Source organism: Marmota flaviventris, chromosome 18, assembly GCF_047511675.1.
Source record: "Marmota flaviventris isolate mMarFla1 chromosome 18, mMarFla1.hap1, whole genome shotgun sequence".
Lineage (NCBI taxonomy): Eukaryota > Metazoa > Chordata > Mammalia > Rodentia > Sciuridae > Marmota > Marmota flaviventris.
In genome coordinates, this window is record NC_092515.1 from 3,469,644 (window position 1) to 3,493,466 (window position 23,823).

Here is a 23,823-nt window from a genome sequence, read left to right on the forward strand (position 1 = left end):
TAGTCTCTTATATAGTGGTGAAACTCTTTAACTTGATCACCTGGGAGGTGACTAGTCAGCTAGTAAGTCTCTACTCTTCCAAAATACTTGGGTTTTTCAGTATTATCCTTTCTTTCAATAGTAGGCTTATGCACACAGAAGGACACTCCACACACAAATTTGTTCATTTGTAGTTCTCACACTCCTGAAATTCATCTTTGTATAAGTGATTCGAAGAAATCTTTCCCTCTCAATTGAGTTTTAAATGTGAGAAAAAGATTTTAATATGGGAGAAAAGATTCCACTGTATTGTTCTGTAATGAGGGTACAGCCTCTAAAATCACTTTTTTTTTCCCAACAGATTGAAATAATTTGGGAACGTTTAACACTGGTGCAAAATAAGAGTTCATTAATTGAAATTCATGTTAAAATTAAAAACATATTACACTTTATTAACTAAAAAAGTTATAGTTTGAAATTAAATAAAGGTTTGTAAAGTCCATCACATGATGCCTCATGAAATATCACCTCACCAGCAATGAGGAACCATCAACTTTCTTCTGCCGTAGTGATGTTGTACTTCTGCATTGTCCATTAAAAAAAGGCCACCATGCTATGAAATATCAAGATGATATATACTTAAAAACATTTCCCTCAAGTACTTTCAAATTTCCATGGTGACAGTTAAAGATATTTAAAATTCTTCTTAAGCCCACTAATATGGCAGACTAGAATCATACCTCACTATGTATATTTACCGATATTTTCATGCACTGGTGAGTTGTTTTCTCCTTAAGTCTTGATTGATGATATGTTTCATTTCACTAATTATGAATTTCTTTTCACAATTTTATGCTGAGGAATGATGCTCTGAATTCCTACTGCAGAATGGCCTGCATTCAGTTGCAATTCAAACACAAAGCATGCCCAATTAGAGATGTTTTAGATGTATGTTATACTTTACCTTAATCACTATTGAAAATGAACATTAATGGTGCCTCTGTACCATGCAAAGTTCTCTCTAAAATGCAGAAAATTGACGTTGAGATTTTATGTAATTATGAGGAAATAAGATGTAGTCAAAACTGATTTGATGGTGAAATTAATCTCTATTACGTACACTTTGAAATAGCAGAATTGTCCAGAGAAAAATGGATCTATTTGATATAAACATACAGACAAAAAGATTTTGTCTTTGATCCTTTGAAACACACTAAAGTCATGCAATTGTTGACTTTGCATTTTTATTTATAATACTCTAGATTAGAATATGGCATAAAATTGACATTGCCTTAATCATTTCTAGCATGAAAATTTGTATTGCTATTGATGTTTTCTGCTTGTTGAAATAGATCCACAGATTTATTCTACATAAAAATGTTATTTTCCCTATATAGCTTCTTGCAATCCCTACTGCGCATATTTTGTCAAGGCCTTTCCACCTTCATATCTTGTATGAATATAGATAGTACAATTTCTGTGATTTGTATAAGGTTGAATCTGTATTTAAAATTTTTTCACATATTTTATGTTTTCAAGTTTTCTTATCAGTAGGAATTGTCTGATATAAAATAAAATGTGAGCACATATTGAACAATTTTTCACATTCTTTGAAATCAAACTATGTGTTTCCAGTATATATTCTTTGATGATTACTCAAGTGAGACCTGTGGTGAAATGTTTTGCCACATTCTTCAACTAGAGTTTTTTAAATTTTTTAGTATAAATCCTCTGATATACAACAGAAAGTAAGGAATGAGTAAATGCCTTTGCATAATGTTCACATTTGTACTTTCTACACAGTGTGGATATTCTGATGCCTATGAAAACCTGAGTCAGAAATGAAAGTTTTGCCACAATCTTTACAATTCTAGGGTTTCTCTCCAGTATGGATTCTCTGATGAATACCAAGCTGTGAAGATCGAATAAAAGCTTTTCCACACTCTGGGCATTTGTAATGTTTCTCTCCAATGTGGATTCTCTGATGCACAGCAAGAGATGAGGAATGAGCAAAAGACTTTCCACAACTTTCACATTTGTAGGATTTCTCTCCTGTATGTATTCTCTTATGCACATTTAAATGTGAGGAACGAGTGAAGGACTTGCCACACTCATTGCATTTGTGAGGCTTCTCAACAGTATGAATTCTCTTATGCATAGCAAGCTGTGAAGAACGAATAAAAGCTTTTCCACACACTTGGCATTTGTAATGTTTCTCTCCAGTGTGGATTCTCTGATGCACAGTAAGATTTGAGGAATGAGCAAAAGCCTTTCCACAACTTTCACATTTGTAGGATTTCTCTCCTGTATGTATTCTCTTATGCACATTTAAGGTTGAGGAACAAGTGAAAGCTTTGCCACACTCATTACATTTGTAAGGTTTCTCTCCAGTATGGATTCTCTGATGTATAGCAAGACTTGAGGAATGAGCAAATGCCTTTCCACAACTTTCACATTTGTAGGATTTCTCTCCTGTGTGTATTCTCTTATGCACATTTAAGGTTGAGGAACGAATGAAACGTTTGCCACACTCATTACATTTGTGAGGTTTCTCTCCAGTATGGGTCCTCTGATGCACAGCAAGATATGATGAACTAGCAAAAGCCTTTCCACAACTTTCACATTTGTAGGATTTATCTCCTGTATGTATTTTCTTATGCACATTTAAGTTATAGGAATAAATGAATGCTTTACCACAGTCATTACATTTGTGAGGTTTCTCTCCAGTATGGATCCTCTGATGCACAGCAAGATATGATGAACTAGCAAAAGCCTTTCCACAACTTTCACATTTGTAGGCTTTCTCTCCTGTATGTATTTTCTTATGCACATTTAAGTTATAGGAAGAAATGAAAGCTTTTCCACAGTCATTACATTTTTGAGATTTCTCTCCAGTATGAATTCTCTTATGAATAGTAAGCTGTGAAGAATGAATAAAGGCTTTTCCACACTCTTGGCATTTGTAATGTTTCTCTCCAGTGTGGATTCTCTGATGCTTATTAAAATCTGAGGAAGAAATGAAGGTTTTCCCACAATCTGTACAAAGATAGGGTTTCTCTCCAGTATGGATTCTCTGATGCACAGCAAGATATGATGAACTAGCAAAAGCCTTTCCACAACTTTCACATTTGTAGGATTTCTCTCCTGTATGCATTCTCTTATGAATATTTAAGTGTGAGGAACAAATGGAAGCTTTGCCACAATCTTTACCTTTGTACGTTTTTTCTTCAGTATGGATTCTCTGATGAATAACAAGGCTTGAGGTACATTTAAAGGTGTTTGCACAATGTTTACATTTGTATGGTTTCTTTCCAGTATGGAGTAGCTGAGGATGAACAAGTTGTGTGGAACACATATATGACTTCCCACTTTCTTTAGATTTGTAATGTTTCTCTCCAGGGTGGATTCTCTGATGACAAAGCAGTTCTGAGGAAAAAATGTAGTTTTTGCCACATTCTTTACACTTGTAGGGTTTCTCTCCTGCATGGATACTCTTATGCACCCCATGATGTGAGGAACTACTAAAGAAAGTTTTACAATCTTCTATTTCATAAAGTTTCTCTTCATTCTGGATGTTCTGCTGTTGTTCAAGATTTAAACATGGTGTAAATGATTCATCACATTCCTTGATTTTCCATTGATCTTCTTGGGTGCATATTGTATTAGGTCCAATTTGGTTTGATGACTCATCAGAGCTTTCCATGTATTTTTCACCTGTATGTGTATTGGACATTTCCATCGTATTGATTTTCTCATGCTCTGTACACACTGAGAACTGATTGAATAGTTCACTGTATTTCTTAGAATCATAAGATCTCTCTTTTATCTGGACATTAGGATGGGTAAGAGCTTTTGGCCACTGATCAATGACTTTTGCACATTTCTCCCACTTGTCATGGTTCTGTGTAAAAGGAGATGTCTGTGTGTTAGGTGGATCTGATCCCTGGTTAGGGTGTTCCCATGATTCCTTGTGTTCATGGCTCTCCTGTCCAATAGAACTACCCTCCAATTTACTTAGGTTACATCGATCAGCAAATACCATGCCAGTTTCATCATTGATACACATTTTCTCATAATTACCAATGTGTTCTCTTTTCTTAAGCATCACTGTGTTGACATTGGCCATCTGAATTTTATCCAAACTGCAGACATTGGAACAGAACTGAAGGAAGTCTTGATGCAGAAATAGTGAACTTTGGATGAATGAATTATCACACAAATCCCATTGAGATTTTTTTCTCATATTTTGGAATCTTTTGTCTCCAGCAATATTTGAATAACAATTCAAGTCAAATTCACAATGTTTCAAATGATGTTTTGCATCGTGATCTACATTTTCTTGCTGATTTTCTAAGTTGTTATTCTCAGTGAAGGAATGTTTCATAAGTGGATCTACACACTTACTCCAAGAAGAAAATGAATCCAACTGAATTACTGACACACAGTCATTAGTTTGGGCAGATTCTTGATGTCCATCTTCTCCTCCAGTCCTCTCAGAGGATGCCACTGCACAGTGATAAGGTCCATGACATTCTGGCTCCGCTTTACACTTTCTCCTAATTTCATGTTTAATGAATTGTATATTCTCAAGATTCTTATTTTCATATCTTCTATTTCTCACTTGTTGGAATGAACCTTGTGTATTCTCCTCTGGTAACCATCCAGGAGTTTACAGGGAAGACATAAATGAAAGAAACAAAAGATAGATTTTAACATTCTTACTGGATTCACATGAATATCCCAATGCAATGTGTAAAATTCTATCAACCTGAGAATACCAGGAAGATGAAAAAATAAAAAAATGTGACTGCATCCTTCCTCCTAAATATATAATCTTAAAATGTACGCATTGAATATATTGCCTTACTGAATACTCTAGACATTGTATTTTCAAGGCTGCAGGTGACAACAGCTTTAACAAGCCACAAAAAGAGGGAAAGAAAGTTGTTTCCATTTCTCCATCACAGATACTTACCCTAAAAATTAGCAGAATACAATAAAGAGAGAGTTCAAAAAAATGGATCTAATCTTGCCTACTTGGGTGCTTTCTGAAAATTGTGTCCCTGACATAATGTGCCAAAAGGAAATGGGTTTATTTTGGAAGATGTCTTGAGTAGATCAGACATGCAAAAATGATTGTAAAAGGAACAGAAAGAATTCCATTGGGATAAGTTGATGCAGACAAAATGAGAAAGAAAGGTAGATCAGCAATAGGCATCCAAGAAAAGAGTCTCAGAGAAGAAATGAAGAAAGAGGATTGAGAAATCGAGCTCCTAAACCTAGCTGTTGCTCACCACAATGACAGCCCCCTTACCAGTTCCTAGAAATGACCAACCCTACAATGTACATTCTCTTGGGCCTATAGACCCTCTCTTTTAAGCTTTTGTCAATGTAATTTAGAAACCACTTTTCTACAGACTTGTGGAAGGAGGCAAATTAGAGGCGATGTTTCCCTTTCTGAATGCCATACCTAATCAATCATCTATAGGGAAAGATCAAGCTTACAAAATCTATAGATAAAAGATACCTTTTAAAATCATCTCCTGGGAATGCTCCCACTTTGTGAGCTTTTATTCTCTTTTTTCTTTTCTTTTTACATGTCCTTCTTCCTAAATAAGTCATATTATGATGCTCTCACCCTTGTGACTATGGATTTTATTCTTCAAATTTACAAGACAAAGAACCCATTTGACTTCTAAACTCTTTTACAATACGGATATAGTACTTTGTAAATGAAAAACTTCAGACACAAATATTTTAATGAGACATCGTGAGATCAGGCTATAAAGTTTCAAAAGTCCCTAATTGTTTGATTGGTGTCATTTTTCTGTGGATGAAGAAATTTTCTAGATTATTACAAATATAATTTTGGTTAACTAATTGTTTTCCAATTGGCACATCAGACTATATTCACTTTCCATGTGTAGATTGATTTTTCAAAAAAGCAAAAGGAACTTGTGCAGTGATGAATCTATTTAATTATTATATATGTCCCATCATAATATTTGCATAGAATTTTTTTGATAGACTGTTTCAGATTCATTGTGTTATTATTTTTCAAGTTGAAAACATATTGTTGGTTCTGGGAAAACAACTGTCTTCATCTTATTCCTACTTTCATGCTACCATTTTATATTCTTTCTGTGAAATCTCCCAAACCACCAAACCCAATAGTCCTTGCCTCTAATGTATTCTAAAATGACATGACAGCACCATTTTTACATTCCACATAAATTTGAGATCTTGAGATATTTTCTTATTTCTGCCTTTTCTCTTCTCTAAGCATCATACCCTTTTAGTTTTTCCATGTTACCATAAATGATAAAATTCACTTTTTTATAACAGCATTTCATTTCATTCTATGTGCTTCAGTGTATGTGGGTCTCTCTCTATTTGTGTGTGTGTGTGTGTGTGTGTGTACATTTACTGTTTATCCTTACATATTTACAAATAAAATTTTAATATTTCACATTGTGAATAATCATTCAGTAAGCATGGTAATGCAGATATGTCTTCTACATTCTGAATTCATTCCTAGTTGGTAAACTCGGTTCTGGTTTTACTTATCACTACAGTAGATGTGTTGTTCATTTTTGAAGAACTGTTCTACTATTAAATGTATAAGATATTCCAGATGGGGTTTTTCAAATGCCTAAAGTTCTAAATAGATAACAAAAACATTCAAAGAATATGGTGAAAATTGCCAAATGGAGGCAACTACATAAATTTCCTGACTTAAATTCTAAAGAAATGGTGATTGGTTAGATATGTGAACAATGCAAAATAAACATCTCAGAGATCCTCATAGAGCTAAACAAGCAAAGAAAAAAACATGAAATCAACTATCAACTAAAAAAATACAAAATAGAGTAATTTTCATGCTAAAGAATGCAACTATAAATAAAAGTTGAGAAATTCGTAAATACAGAATGAAACTAGATTATAATCCAAGAACTCATTTCATTCAAACTAGAATAAAAAATAATGAAACCATGGTTCACAAATTAAGCTATCTGCATTCTTGAAAATATAACACTGTATTTCATTTTTATATACAAGTACAATGCATAAATAAATAAACAAATAGGTTACTTAGATAAGGAAAGCCCACAAATTAGCAGATATGGATCAGGAAATGGAGGATGGAAGAGATGGGAAATTATTTGCAACTGAAATGGGAAAATGTGCTTAAGGATACTTATGCATATAATCTAGAGTGCTACAACCCACACATTACCAAATACACACCAGGGAACCCACAGTAGCTTTGACAGTGCTGGACACTCAGAACTTTACTTCAGGAGGACACACAAAACAGCACCCCATAACAGGAAGTAATCTGACTGCCAACTCACAGATAATCAGTGACCATTTTCCCTGAACCAGCAGAAACATAGTAGGTATCTGAACACACCAAAGATTAGACTGACCTTCCAAGAATTATATCAGACTTGACCTGGTATGATCAATACTTCCACACCCAAAGAAACAGAGATAAACCAAGTAATGTTCCAAACCAAGAGAATGAAATGGAGAATCATATACAGCAGGCTTCCAGGACCCCAAATATACAAAATTTCAAAAGACCCACAAATAAGCACAATGTCATAAAAAGGATTAACATGCAGACTAACAATAACATTTTGAAGGCTCCCTGACAAAAGCAACACATACCATTTAGAGGGAAACCCATCTGATTTCTCAACATAGACCCTCAATGCTAGGAGGACTTGCAGTTATATATACCAATATCTAGAAGACCACAGGACACATCCTTGTAATCCTAGTGGATCAGGAGTCTGAAGCAGGAATATCATGAGTTCAAAGCGGCCTCAACAAAAGTAAGGCCCTAAGAAACTCATTGAGGCCCTGTCTCTCAATAAAATACAAAACAGGAGGGGATCCAGGTCACTGTTTAGGCACCCCTGGGTTCAAAACCTAGTACCCAACATTCAATAGAACCCAATATCTGAAAGAAAATGGAGGCAAGCAAAGAACACTATGACCAGCAAAATTAAGATCCAGAATCAAAGATAAATTAAAATTATTCCACAATAAACAAAAGTTAAAAGAATTCACTACTAGAAAGCCTGAAGTACAAAGCAGACTCAATATTATATTTCATGAAGAAGAAGTAAAAAATAAAAGTGAAATCCAGCAAAGAGAGGAATTACCCTAAAAGAAATATAACTAATCAACATAGATGCACACATTCTCAATAAAATTCTAGCAAATTGCATACAAATACATATTCAGCTACTGTATTATGGAGCACACAGTCTCCATTTAGTGATACAAAACTGAGACCTGACACATGCCACTTAGAGGTAGTGGAGAAGAATCAGGTTTTGTCAGCCACAGCCCTAAGAGTTGATGCCTGCAGGCTTCTCCTACTGTGATTAGCTACTAACAATATAAGCCTTTCTTGGCTGCAGAAGACTCCTGGTTGCATAGGCCCTGCCAGCCAAAAGAAGCAAAAAATCCAGTTTCATCTCAAACTCTAGTTTAGAAAGACCCCAAAGAAATAATCAACTCTTACAACATAAGCCCTTCTAAGAATAACAAAACATTATTTCAAAATAAGAAGAAAAAATAATAATAAAACTCAGCACTAAAATTAATAAAATAGGGAACAAAAATATAAAGGAAAGATTAATGCAATAAAGAGTTCATTTATTGTAAAGATGAACATCATTTTAAAACCCTTAGACAAACCAACCTAAAAGAGATAAAACATCCAAATCAGCAAAATTGCAAAAAAAAGGAACTATGAAAAACATTTCTGAAATTTATAAGATTCTTACATGCTTTTTTTGAAAATAAGTCATTCCAAAAATGTGGAAAATCTAGATGATATTGACAAACTTTTATACATACAAAACCTAACCAAATGTGCCCTTGATACACAGAAAACATAAAATGGACCAATATAAAAAATGAGATTGAAGCAGCTATTAAATGCTTTCCAACACAGAAAATATCAGGATCAAATGGATTCTCAGTGAAATTTATCTATAAATTTAGAGAAGAATTAATACAAGTTCTCCTCAAATATCCCATGAAACACAAATGTAGGACACACTACCAAATTGAATCTATGTACTCTATTTCACCCAGATAGCAAAACCAAATATAAATCAAGGAAAAACAACTTCAGTGCCTGCATCCCAGATCAACATAGATAGAAAATAATTAAATAAAATATTTGAAAACAGCATCCAAGTACACATGAATGAGGTCAGGATGAATGAGGTCAAAATCAAGTGTATTTTATTTCAGAGATGCGTGTTTGATTGAACATGCACAAATCAGTTACTATAAATGGATCACACCAACAGAATTAAGGAAAAGAAGAGCAGTATCATTTCAATCAATTCAGAAAAAGCATTTCAATAAATCTAGCACTCATTCCTGGTAAAAATCATGAAAAACATTCAGCAAATGTACAGGAACAAAATCAATACTACATATATAAACTGAATATGTTTCTATACTCTAATATTGAATCTGCAGGAAAAGGAAGAAAACTATTCCATTCACAATAACCTCAAAAATATGTAATTCATAGGAATAAATTTAACAAGGAAGATGCAAACCTCCAAAAGGAATGTGAAGACAACTGAAAGAAGAAACAGAAGATTTTAGAAGTGAGAAACACCTCCCATGTTCTTGAATGGGCAGAATCAATGTTTGAAGAGGGCATTACTACCAAAAATTTCATACAAACTTGACGTAATCCATATCCAAACACTAAGAAAAATTTTCAGAGAAATAACACCAAAATGACATCAGAACAGAAATGTAGATCAGTAGAATAAAATAGAAGATATGGACACAAATCCACATAAATTTAATCATCTTATAATTTACAAAGTTTTGAAAAACAAAGGGAGAAAAGGTAGCCTTCTTAAAAACTAAGGGCTAGGGTAAATGGATATCCATAAGTGAAAAGTGAAACAATATCCCTATATTCCTCACTGCAAAAAAAATTGAAGTCAAAGTTGATAAATAATCTAGGAATTATACCAAAATCCTGCAACTGATAAAATAAAACACAGATTCAAAATTCTATCTTATTTCTTCAGGCTCCAACTTTCTTAGAAAGCCTCATAAAAGTTCATGAAATAAAACCAAGTAGGAGAGAATCAAATTTAAAAATTCTGTGCACAGTAAAGTAAATCATTAAGAGTGGGAAGAGAGAACCAGGGAATGTGAGAACGTCTTAGCCAAGTATGATTCTGACAAAATCATTAAACACAATGTGTAAAAAGAACAGAAAATCACCAAGAAATCAAACTACTCTACTAATAAATGAGTCAAAGTGCCAAAGAGATGTGTCACAAAAGAATAAATACAAATAACCAAAAATTCTCTGAAATATGATCATCATCCCTACCTACTGGAGAAGTAGAAATCAAAACAACATTGAGATTTCAACTCACTCCAGTTAGAATGACAATCATTAAGAACACAGATAAATAATGGATGTGGCTGAGAATGGAAGAGATAGGGTCATTTTTTGTTGGACTGCAAGGAAGTATGACCACTCTGGAAGGAAGCATGTAGAATCCTGAAAAGACAAGGAATAGACTCACCATGTGACTACTCCTTCATATTTACCCCAAACCTACAATTATCTTGACACCGACACTTCAGTATAGCAATAAAAGTTATGACAGCAGTTTATGTAACCAGACCACATGCCTATGAGCACCTGAATGAACAAAAAAATGTGATTTACACACACACACACACACACACTCACACACAGTGGAGTTAACAGTCATTAAAAAAGAAAATAATTTCATTTTGCATTCATGTATGAAACTGAAGAGAAGCAAGCAAAGTGACTTATGCAAACTCAAAAGTAAAATATTCAGTCTCGTAGATGAAATAAAGAGTAAAATAAGTGAAAAAATGGAGGGACCTCATAAAATACCAGGGAGGTCAGCAGAGTAGAAAAAGTGGATTGAGGGAATGGATGAGAAAATGGAAAAGGGAGGCATAGAGCCCAGTAAAGCTCACATTTCAGTACATCTATAAATCCCAACTAGTGAAGAATAGAAAGACAGAGGGAAGGAGAGCAAGGTAGAGAAAATGGAATGGGGCTAGAGAGGAGGGGAGGTTAAGAGGAACTCCTGGAGATTAAATGAGAGAAAATTAAATTCCATGCAGTTAGGATCAGATAAAAATGAATCCTATTCATGTGCAGCTATTATGCAGTATTCAAAACATGTTCAAAATAAATGTAGAAATGCAAATTCAGGACGTGTGCCATAGTGTTATATGCTAAGTTACTCCAGTTTCCAGAAACATAGAATAAAATCTGCAGACCATGACCAAAAGTGAATAAGATAAAGTAAGATAAAATAAGTCAAAGATGTTTTCAAATTAAGGAATTTCCAATTTTAGTTGGCTATCCGATATCTGAGAACCTTCATACAGAGTATTCTCTCCTCTGAAATGTTTGGCAAAGCCAGGCAGTTGCCCTGAGGATGTGTCAGTGAAGCATTGTGAAACAGAGGTGTTCTCACCCACAAAGACAAGGTTCCTGAAGTTCTCCAGCATCACATCCTTGTACAAAGCCCACTGAGCAGGGTTTAGGCACTTCCACTCCTCCTCGGAGAATCTTATGACCACATCCCTGAATGTCAGCACACCCTGAGAAGAAATCATACTTTGGTCATGTGTCCTGCAGCAGAGTTCATTACCACCCCAACATGAGATGAGAAGATGAAGGAACTGGTTCCTATGTAGGATCCATGTTGTGACTTTGATATGACAAGCTTTCTCAGCTACAGTGTATCAAGTGTAGTACCCAAGGCAGCAGTGTTCACAAGTGGGTCTTGGTGAGGTGAGTGGATCATTGGGGCTCTAGCATGGAACAGGTAAATTGATGGATTCATAATTAATGGGCTATATGGAGGTGATGGAAACTTAAGAGGTTGGGTCTAGATAGAAAAATGTACCTGAATTGATTCTTTGAATGGTGTATTTATTCCTTGCCATTCCTTACTCCCCCTGCTATTTTGTCTGTTCAGAGTCCATGAGATGAGCTGCTCTGTTCTACTGTGGCTCCCTTCCATGATGTTCTGCCTCCACAAAGGCATCCACGCAATGGAGCTGAACATGCACTGAGACTATGAATCTTTTTTTTTTAATTTTTTATTGTTGGTTATTCAAAACATTACATAGTTCTTGATATATCATATCCCACCTTTGATATATCATAACCCACCTTTGATGAGACTATGAATCTTGTCAAATAAATCTACCTTCCTTTGAGTTGATGTGTCACAGGAATTTTGTTATGGCACTGGAAAGCACACCACCTAACTTAGAAAATAAATCTTAAATGCAATAAGATTCATTAACACACTACATAAAGACATAAAATGCAGATGGTATTATTTCTTCAAAATCAGCGTTAATCCTATGCTCTTATGAAATATCAAATATAAAACCAAGACATCAACACTGGAATATATTTCTTGAAAAATATTTTTACATCATTCAGGGTCAGTTGTGAAAGCAGAAAAGTAATGGTCAATTTGAAGTGTGCTCCAACCACCTTTCATGTTCAAAACACTAGAAGAACTAGGAAGAGTAGGATCTTACCTCAACATTGTAAAAGGTATGTAAATTAAACCCTGGGCCACCATCATTCTAATGGGGCAAAACAGAAGTCATTCCCTCTAAAACCTGGAATAATGCAGAGATACACTTTTCACCACTTCCATTCAAAATAGACCTAGAAATTCTAGCCAGAGCTATTAGGAAAATAAAGAAAATATTATAGAGATTCCAGTAATTACAGAATAGCTTCAAATACCTCTGTGTGTTGATGACATGATTCTTGATTTAGAAGACCCAAATCTTCACCAGGAGACTTCTAGAACCCATCAACAAAAACAGCAAAGTGGCAGGATATAAAAATAACACCCATAAATCAATTGCATTGCTATACTCCAATGATGAATCAACTGAAAAACAAATTAGGAAAACTATTCCATTCAAGTAGCCTCAATCTAACAAAAGAAGTGAAAGACCTCTACAGAGAAACTACAGAATGATAAAGAAAGGAATTGAAGACCCACGAAGATGAAAATGTCTTTCCTGATTTGAATAGGCAGAATTAATATTGTATAAATGGCCATATGAACAAAAATTTTTAATTTTTAAATACTACCAAAATTTTTAGTTTTTAATTTTGAATACTATCTAAAATTTAAATTCCTTTTCAAATCCTAATGACATTCTTTTTAGAATTAGAAACAGCAGTCATTTAATTTGGAAGAGTAACAGCCCCCGAATAGCCAAACCAATCGACAGAGAGAAAATTAAGCAGGAAGCATCATAATACCTGACCTTAGACTACAGACCTATAGTGACAAAGGCACCATGATGTAACCACCAGAACAGATGAAGACCATTGAAACAGAACAGAAGTCACAGAGACCAACCCACATAAATTCAAGTATCTCACACTAGACTTGTGTGCAAATCACATACGTTGGAGATTTAAAAAGCCTCCTCAAACAATGGTATTGGGACAACTGGAAATCCATATATAGCAGCATGAAATTTACCCCCTATCACTCACCCTCCACAAAACTCAACTCAAAGTGCATCAGACACATATGCATTAGACTAGAAAACCTGCACCTACTAGAAGAAAATGCAGACCATCACTCAACATGTCAGCTTAGGAACAAAATTCCTCAACAAGCCTTGTAAAGTGCATGGAGTAAATTTGAAAAAATACCCCAAAATGGGATGGCATCAAAATCAAAAGCTTCTTCATAGCAAAGAATACAAACAGGAATGTGAACAGGGCACCTACACAATGGGAAAAAAATCTTTGCCACCCACATCTCAGATAATGAATTAATTTTCAGAAAATATAAAGAACCCCAAAAGCTTAAGACCAAACATAAAAATAACCCAATCAATAAATAGACAAAGTAACTAAACAGACACTTCTCAAAAGAAGAAATATGAAGTCAACAAATGCATAAAACATGTTCAACATCTCTGTAAATTAGAAAATGCATGTTAAAACCACACTGAGATTTCACCTCACTCCAGTCGGACTGGATTTATCAAGAATACAAGTTAAAAAAGTATTGGTGAGGATATTAAGGAAGAAATGGAACACTCAAAGACTGTTGATGAGACTAAGAATTAGTGCAAACACTCTAGAATGCTGTGTGGAGATTCCTCAAAAATCAAGGAATAAAAACACTGTCTTTACCAGTCCTTGGAATATATCCAAATAAGTTAAAAATTGAACACTACAGTGTGACACAGCCATATCAATGTTTACAGTGGCTGAATTTGCAATAGCTCCCATATGGATCCAATCTAGGTGCCCTTCAACAGAAAAATTGATAAAGAACGTTTGGTATATGTGCAAAATGGATTATTACTTATCCATAAAAAAGAATGACTTCATGTACATTTGCTCATTGATGCATGAATGTGGAGACCATTGGGCTAAGGGAAATGACCAAATTCCCCAAATCCCCCAAACCAAATACTCTTTCTGATGTGTGGATGCTAAGCTATAACAAAAGGGGAGAGGAGGAAAGGATGTATGTTCTGTAGATTAGTCAAAAGGAAATGGTGGAAGGGAGGGGGTAGAGAAATAGGAAATACAGTGGATTGAATCTGACATAAACTTTCTATGTACATGCATGAATACACCACAGGGAATCTCCACAGCATGCTACATCCAGAAGACTGAGATCCTAGCTAGAATAAGATAAATTACATGTTTGTATAAATATGTATAAATTGACTCTACTGTCATGTTTAACTAAAAAGTAAAAGTAAATATTAAAAAAGCATTGTTCTCTAATATTGATGTGCACAGATTCCACTTTGGATATGTTGAAATTTGATCACACTTCAGGGAGATGGATTGTTGTGCCTAGTATTCACATTGCTAAGATGCTTCCAGGTGAGGCTAGCAGGTCATTTTTCCATTTCCACCTTATCCTTCCTAAGGATAAAGAGAAAACTTACAATATCTCATGTGAGGATATCATCCCCCTCCCAATAAAATACACAGACATAAAATTCTGAAAGAGTAAAATTTAACCCATGAATCCTGCATAATTAAATGTGTTATATTTTAAAAGATCCTTAGCTGGATGTGATTACACATGCCTGTGATTCTAGCTAATCAGGAGGCTGATGCAGGCGAACTGCAAGTTCAAGGCCAATCTCAGCAATTCAGCACACCCTGGTCAAAAATGAAAATTAAAAAGCGCTGGAGATGGAGCTCAATGTTAGAACACCCCTGGGACTAATGACAATTATTGCACTTTCCAAGATGACCACATATGTGGCAGATAGCCCCTTCACCGGGTGAAGTCCATATAGACTCAAACAACATGCAGTCAAGGGTGATGGACACAGAGGGCAAGCACCCCTGCCAAGGTATCAGTGGGCAAATTAATATTAAAGCAGTAAACCATAATCCATATCAACTATTAAAACATCATTTTATGCAAAGTTTAGAACAAGTGTTCACCAACTTTCAATATTTGTTCTCTTCTGAGACCTGAGAGAGCAAGTCCCTTAATTGCCCAATTTCACATAAATTTATGAGTTCTTCTAGGCAATAAATTCCATCCCTTTTCAGCGTAAATTTTTCTAAGGCTTGCAGACCAAAACCCCTGGCCCATCCACATGGTCCTACATCCTAGGTGTACATTCATCACTGACCTATGAGGACTCAACTATGTTTGCACTAGGAGCTGAGTGTCAATATATTTCCATTTGCGTCTGTCCTACCAGAAGCAATTGCCATATCACACTTGATAAATTCATGGTGAGACTTTCTCCTGAAAGAAAGAAGCCGTGCAATGTCAAGAGAGACTGAGAGCAGGCTCTGCTGTGTAGGGGAGAAGTGTTTCAACAGTGAACTTGGGGTATGGGATCCGCCTCAGTGGTAGAAAGCTGGGCTAACACATGTGAGGCCCTGGGCTGAATCCCCACACTGCAAGATGAGCAATAAATGAATGCATAAATGAAGAGGTAATCTTGACTACAATGAAAAGAAAGTAAAAAACAAGTAATTGGAAGCAGATATTAGGCAGGGATATCAGAAGCAGATAAGAAAGCTGTATATATGTAACACCACAGCAGGACAATTGAAAAAGTGCCCTGACCTGGGACCAACTAACCTGAGATGCTGACATTTCTTCCTCTTCCTCCTCCTGCTCTGGGTTTCCTTCTCAGGCAAGATTAGTTTGAAAAACCACACCTTCCTCTTTAGAATCTTTTAAAGGCATCTGCAAACCACCTACACCTGCTCCCCCCACACCACCCTAAAAGGGTATTACTGAGCAGAAAAGGCCTTGCTCTCATCTCCGTCCTCACACCAGTGACTTCCCCTCTAGTGAACTAAAGTGAGTTTCTTCTTACTGCCTTCAGCTGAACTCTATTACCTGCAAAAGCAAAAATATCTGCTGTAACACTGGAGCTCTGCACTGTTCAGACCTGCCCCCAAAACAGCCAAGCACAGCACATCCTCTTACTGTTCTTCAAAAGGAAGGCTAGACTCACGTCTCCCAAATGTAGCCAGAATCCCTCCTGGTTTTGCCTGTCCTCTCTCTGCCTTCACCTGACAGTTATCTCAATATTGAAGATTCTACCCAGAATCATAGACTAAATCTGTGGTCATGGAACAGGTGAAAGCATTTCCTGCCACTGACAAGGGATCTTGATGGGAGTCCTGGATGAGACTCTTTAGGAAAGCCATGCCTCTAGAGCTTCCATGTGCTGTCAATCATGTGATGCCCACAGCCCTCTCTCCCACACTGTGTCTCTGCAGGTTTGGAATGAAGCCTGTGAATTGTTTTCATTACAAGTTCCACGTTAGTGATGCTCTAGCTCCCACTGGATTCATTGTCAATAGCAGGAAGCTAGATGAAACAGGCACAGGTCACCTCGTCCGTCTCCCCCAAACATATCCTCTGAAGGAAAAGACATGCATTGCTGTTTCCCGTTGAAGACCTCTAGTCATCATCCTAAATGCCACATTTTTTTGTTGGGATGAAAATTTCACAAAATGATGGAGATGGCAGTTTTGTCAGAGGAAGTGTGTTTTTGGAAAAGCATCACATATACATTCATTAGTGCAATGTTTTCTGAGCAGAAACTGTGTGAACACAGGATGTTTCAGTGCACTCTACTGAAATCTAAATGTTCTGATTTAATCAGTACAATACACTTAGACATGGGTACTAATTCTCCTGTTATTCTTATGACACTTAATATGCTATCATTGATATTTGTAAAATATATTGAGCAAAAAGTAAACATGAATATGAAGATACTGTAATAAAGGTGGAAATCAGTGACTTCAAAATGTTTTTTCTTTTTGGCACAATAGTTGTACAAATTTCTGAGGTGCAGTGTCTGATGTTTGATTTGAATATACATTTGTTAGCAATATTGAGGGAATTTGCATGGCTGTCTCCTTAAATCTTATCATTTCTTCATTTATTGTGTCTTGCTAGGTGCATTATTATTATATGTACTAGTGGGGCTTCTTCAGACATATTCATGTATCTGCCTGGCATAATGTGTCTCAATATCTTCCCCACTACTTACTTTCCCTGTTGAACCCCCTTCCCATGGTCCATGTCCTCCACAGTTCTGCAATACACACTTTCATTACGATATGCTCACAGACACACACAGCAAGATTGGTTTTCAATTTTCTCTGTGCTTCCCCTTCCCACCCTTATTTCCTATGCCTTGATTCCCTGTCTATTCTCTACTGTTCCTCAATTTTTTTGGAATTTCTATTTTTATTTCTTTTTTTCTCTTTAGCTTCCACTTGAAAAAATACTCTCTCTTTATCTAGTGTGTGTGTGTGTGTGTGTGTGTGTGTGTGTGTGTATATATATATATATATATATATATATATATATATAATTTCTTGCTGAAATTTGATAGAAGTTTGGTAGAAATTTTAAATATAATTAAGTAATACATAAAATTAACATATTAAAAGATATAGCTTTCATATACACCAAAAATGAAATCAGAAAAAATCACATTCATAAGCATCATAAGAGCCATGTATGATTATATCAAAATGAACCCAACTATTATGTCTAATTACAATCATTAATAAAAAAGAAAAAGAAATACTTTATCTGTGTCTCACAAATTTTAATACATTTTGGATTATTTAGTTTGACTTTCAAATTTTCCTGCAATTTTTTTTGTTAATTAGAAGTATATAAATTAATTTTGAATTTAATTTTATTTTTATGTTCTCAGTCTTATTTTGTAAAGTGATTTCATTTTGGTCAGAAATCACATTTTGTTAGAATAAAGACTATAAAGTTTGTTCATTTTGTTTTAGCTCATTCTTTGTGCATTGACACTTCCAAGGAAGGAATATTCTGCAGGTGTTTTTTGAGAATTCTCTGTGTATTTACTACATGAAGTTTACTGATAGTGAGATTTAGAATTTCTATATAATTTACAAGTATTTTATATTAATCTCTCAATGACAGGGAAATACTAAAATTTTTAATCAAGAAAAATAAAAGGAAAAATGATACTTCACTTTTTGAATGACCTCTACAGTGAAAATTAGAAAACATAGAAGAAAGAAATTGAAAAAAAAAAGTGTTTAAAAGGTCAAAGGCACCTGTCTTCATGGATTGGAAAACACTGTTGAAATGGCCACACTAAACAAAACAATCTAAATTCAATAAAATTTCCATTAAAAAGACTCACATCACACTTCACAGAACTACAAAAAACAGTCCTGAAACTCAGCATAATATTGGCAAAAAACAAATCATAGCCCAATGTGACAGAAAATCCAAAAGTAAACCCACACATCTTCAGGCAGTTGATTTCTGACAAGGATTCCAAAAACAAACTTGGAAGCACAGAAAAGCTTTCTATCAACTGGTTCACTGGATAATCCCATCTAGAGACATGAAACAAGGTCCTTGTCCCTCATTCTGTACAAAAGTGAAATGCAAATGAGTCAGAGAACCAGGAGGGAGCTCTGAGGAGCCTGCTTGTCTGGTGTGCTCGAAGCCCTGGGTCCAATCCCAAGTGCTGCAATAAATAAATGAAAGAAAGAAATAGAGACAAAGCAGGTCCAAGACCTGGAGGGAGGACAAGAATATTTGAATGCAATAGAAGAAATCATGGAGAAAAGTGATGAAAATATTCACCCAGGGATGATTTCTAGATAGGAAAAGAATGTCCCTGGAACAAAAGCAAAATTTGTCCAAAGGTATAACCATTGCAGTGAGAGAGCTTCTACACAACAAAGGAAAAAAAACCATGGAGTTATGAAAACACAGAGGAAAATAAGTCATTGCTAGCTATTCTTGTGATACAGAACTAATTTCCCAAATATATAAAGAACACAAAACTTCTCATATTAAACTAAATTGACTCAATAAATGGTCCCATGGTCTGAATAGACATTTTTAAAAAGAAAAGAAGTGAACTACAAATAAATCCTAAGATGTTTTCTTTTCATTTTCTTCTCTGTTAACATGCACAGCCTGCTCACTCCATATTTTTAATCTTGCTTATTCAGTAGCTGGGGCAGGAAGCAGCCATACCTGGGGACAGGGGAAGGGTTCTGGGCTACTCTCATGGGAAACTATGAAAACCTGGAAGTCATAATTATATTATGCAAAAAATATGTGAAGACAGAACCTGCCAAAGGCTAAAAGAAACTCACTGTGATGACAATTTCCATTCTCCAGAAAGCTGTAAGACTTGTAAGTTTATGTACACTTTACCTCAGGATTGCAAAATGTATGAGGGAAACATTGGCAAGACTAAATAAAGTAAATAGACATAACCACATTCTGACAAAAATATTTCACTTACTCACTTTCAATAATTAATACTAATTCGTATAAAATAAAGAAACAAGGACATGAACCACACTATAAAATAATAAATTGAGGCATATTGAGAATACTGCAAAAACAATAGCAGAATTCATGATCTTCTCAAATATTCAAGGGTCTACAGCTCAAGGAGGTGATCTGGACCAGATCTATACTAGTTTCCTTCTTAGAGCATGAACAGTCTTCAAAAATACTGAAAATTAAGAGGTATTAGCGTCCTTTTCTGAATAAAATCAAATTAAAAATAAATAGCAGAGGTAAAATCAGAAGATCCATGATTATGGAGGGAAATCAAGTATCATATTCTAAGTGTACTTTGATTGAAGGACTGGAACACAATATTAAATGCTGTTCATATTTTCTAAAGACACCAACAATCATTATCAAAACTCTAATATCATTTATTGAAGAAATAGAGAAAGTGATATAAAAATCATTTGCTATCTCAAAGGAGCACAAAGATCCGAGAATGTTCAAAAGAGAATCAAAGTTAGGGGCATCACATTCCTAGATTCAACACATTAACCCTATAGCAATCAAATCCACTTAATGCTGGCAGAAAGGCAGAGAATTATAAAGACAGTGAAGAATACAGAAAAACACTCACAGACATAGTGAAAAATGATATCTGCTTATACACATTCACTACAGCATTATTCTTGAAAGCCAATAGGTGAAAGCAACCCAAAGTCCCCAGAACACTGATTGAAGGCACTTTGCAATACACAAACAATAAAGACTACTCAATCATAACGATGAGTGAATTTTGTAACTTCTGCAATTAGGATAAATCTTGAGGACATTGTGCCAAGAAAATGAGTCTGTCTCAAGAAGAAGTACTGATGAGTCCACGTACTTGGGCTATGTTAAGCAATCAAATCCATTGATACACAGTAGTAAGCGTGTTTGTCAGATAACAGCACATGAAAAGACAGTTGTTTTTTTCACAGGTATTTCATTTTGATTTTGAGAATAACAAGCTTTAGAGATATGCTAAACAACAATTTGAATATATTTAACAATACTGAAAAAACATGTACGATAATTAAAATGAAAAATTGTACATTATGTGGTTGTTAAATTTTTATTTTAGTTGTAGATGGACACACAATATCTTTATTCTCATGTGGTTCTGAGGATCAAACCCAGTGCCTCAACACATGCGAGGCAAGCACTTTTACCACTGAGCTCCAGCTCCAGCCCTGTTATAAGGTTTTGAACAAAGTTAAATTCAATCCAATGTTTATTAAAATGATTATGAGACACATTACTATGAAAAGGTTTAAGGAGACCTTTAAATCACAAGTTTCTGGGCACTCAATAATATAAACTTTTCAGGTACATAGTAAAAATATAATAACAATAAAAAAGTATTAAGGTGGCAATTCTAGTGTTATGTGGTTTAGTTCATGAATAAAATTTGAATATTGAAAGGAGATATGGAATTTCTCAATGTGGTTATCAATATTTTCTAAATTTTAGAAGATATCTGCAAATCACAGACATTCTTTCATAAAAGGGAATATGAGACCGTTGATGGACATATGGTGATGTTAGGAAAATTTCTAGGAGGACTTGTGTAGACAGGAACAGCCATCAACCAAGAAGTGAAATGTACAAGTCTTGATGTAGGGGATCCAACATCAAAATAAAACCAAAACTAGAAAAACTACTGATTATTGGATGTGGATTTTATATTCCACTTATTCAGTGTTTTTTTAATCAGCTCTGGACATCTTCTAGTTGACTTTTGGGATCTTCTATACATGATACTATGTCATCTGCAAATAGACGTAATTTAACTTATCTTTTTCTTATTAGTATCATCTTCATTTCATTTTATTGCCTACTTGCTCTGCTTCAAATTTTAAGAAATATATTAAGCAGAAGTAGTGAAAGTGTACATCCTTTTCTTATTTTCAGTGTTAGAGAAAATGCATGCATTTCTTTTCGTTCAGTATGATGCCAGCATTGGGTTTGTTATATATAGTCTTTATGATGTCAATGTAAGTTTCTTGTATCCCTGGATTTCTTTCAGTATTTTTAGCATGAATGAATGTTGAATTATTGAAGGCTTTTTGTACATCAACTGAGAAGATTACATCATTTTTAAAAATTTCATCCTATTTAATATTTATTGATCTGTATGTTTGAACAAAATTCGCATTTCTGAAATGAAACTGACGTGATCATAGTGTACGATCTTCTTAAAATGTTTCTCAATGTGGTTATCAATATTTTCTAAGGAGTTTCATCTACTCAACAGAAATATGTTCTGTAATTTTCTTTCCATATTTTTTCTCATCTAATCATAGTGATACTGGGTTCATAGAAAAACATGGGGTTTCATTCCCTTTTATTCCATAGGAAAAAACTAGATGAGGCGTCTCATTTTTTCCTATTAATTTTGGAGGAACTCAGTGGAGAATGTATCTCATCTCGGCTTTTTCTTTGCTATCTTAGGGAGGATTTTTATTGGTTCTCAAAATCTCCTGCTGCATATTGGTCTCTCTGGGTTTTCTATATACTCTCTGCGGGAGTGGCTGTGCTCAATGTGCTGGGCCAGACACAGGGGGTCCTGTTGGACTGCCATGGGGTGCTCTGAAATGGCAAGCTTGCTGTGCAGGGCGCTCCGGAGCTAGTGGAGCGGATGGCGCGGGCTGGCAGAGCGCCCGGCGCGGGCTGGCAGAGCGCCCAGAGGATTCATGGGCTACATGCTGAGCAGTTCTTCAGCTCTGCCCTGTGCCCAGCGCGTCTGCTGCTCAAGCCCCTGCCCAGGTGGCTGAGGCGCAGAGCATAGTGTTTGTGCTTGGAGTTGGGGGACTACTTGCTGAGCTGGACGCCGTGGGGCTGCACCTGGCAGGGGACCCTCAGCGACAACCTGGGCTTGTAGGGCGGTGCAGCCGCGCACGCGTGCGCACCTTGCTAGTGGGCTACAAGGAGCACTTCTTCGCCAAGCAGAGCAAAGCATTTGCGCACCTGAGCGACCCTGAGTGCCTCCTCGGTGGTCCCCTCCCGTGACCCTTGGCATCAGCTGAGAAACCGCTGCAGGACCTGGAGCACTAGGAGCCTAGCAGCAACTGTGGAGATGGCCTTGGGGCGGGAAGCCCTGGTGGTGGGCAAGCCCATTCCTTCTGTGTTTGAGTGAATCACCGAGCACATCAGAGTGGACCCTGCCCACACGCTCATGGTGGCACCTGGAGACCGACATCCTCTGCGGCCACCCCTGTGGCATGACCACGTGCTCACGATCACCAGTGTCTCCCTTCTGGAGGAGTCCCAGGCCTACCTGGAGGCCGGCCAGCACGACTTGGTGCCCCATTACTATGTGGAGTGCATCGTGGACTTGATGAAGGGCCCGGAGGACTGAGCCCACTAGCCGCAGCCCAGCCCCATCACCCCGCTTTCTGAACCTATAGGTAGAGGCCTGGGGCTGGAGTCTCCACAGCCCACAACCCCCTACCCTGGCCTCTGCACTGGGGGACTGGGATCCAGGGAGGGTTCGCAGGCTGCTGCTCTCTCCCAGCAGTGGCCAGGCTCTCTGCTGTTCTAGGAGCTGCCCCTACAGCTTGAAGGTTCCCCAGGCCTGACCCAGTCAGCTGACCTTACTTCCTGACCCAGCCAGGTGACCTTACTTCCTGACCCAGCCAGGTGACCTTATTTCCTTCCCTGCAGCCTGCTCCTTGAAACATGGGCGCTGATGCCACCTGAAGATTCCCTGCCCCTTCTCCCTCCCTGAGGTCTCCAGAGCCCTGCCTGTCCCTGGGTTTTCTCCCCTTGGTTCCTGACCAGTCAGAGGTCTCAGAACCAAGACCCTTGCCCTGAGGGCACCAATCTGAAGCCAAGTGACAGTGGTTCTCTAGTGTTGGTCCTGAGTGGACCAAATAGAAGCTGAAGGAACAGTGACCCTTACATGTCCTGGAGCCCA

At 36.5% G+C, this 23,823-nt stretch overlaps 1 protein-coding gene and 1 pseudogene across 1 annotated transcript; one reads left to right on the forward strand and one right to left on the reverse strand.

The window, feature by feature from the left end:
* Positions 1 to 1,849: 1,849 nt before the first annotated feature.
* Positions 1,850 to 11,655, reverse strand: LOC139702770 (zinc finger protein 420-like). Its single transcript, XM_071604920.1, has 2 exons — positions 11,514 to 11,655; positions 1,850 to 3,459 (listed from the first exon to the last, which is right to left on the reverse strand). The coding sequence occupies exons 1-2, from the start codon at positions 11,653 to 11,655 to the stop codon at positions 1,850 to 1,852; spliced, it is 1,752 nt and encodes a 583-aa protein (XP_071461021.1).
* A 3,604-nt stretch (positions 11,656 to 15,259) lies between these two features.
* Positions 15,260 to 23,265, forward strand: LOC114081970 (chronophin pseudogene; annotated as a pseudogene).
* Positions 23,266 to 23,823: the final 558 nt, after the last annotated feature.

Bases quoted from the DNA above. Each gene is read 5' to 3' on its own strand.
- LOC139702770 (XM_071604920.1), bottom strand. From the start codon at position 11,655: ATGATTTCTTCTCAGGGTGTGCTGACATTCAGGGATGTGGTCATAAGA. The intron at 3,460-11,513 runs GTGAGAACACCT...GTATCCATGCAG, and splicing joins CAGGAACCTTGTCTTTGTGG to GAGAGAAACCCTACAAGTGT.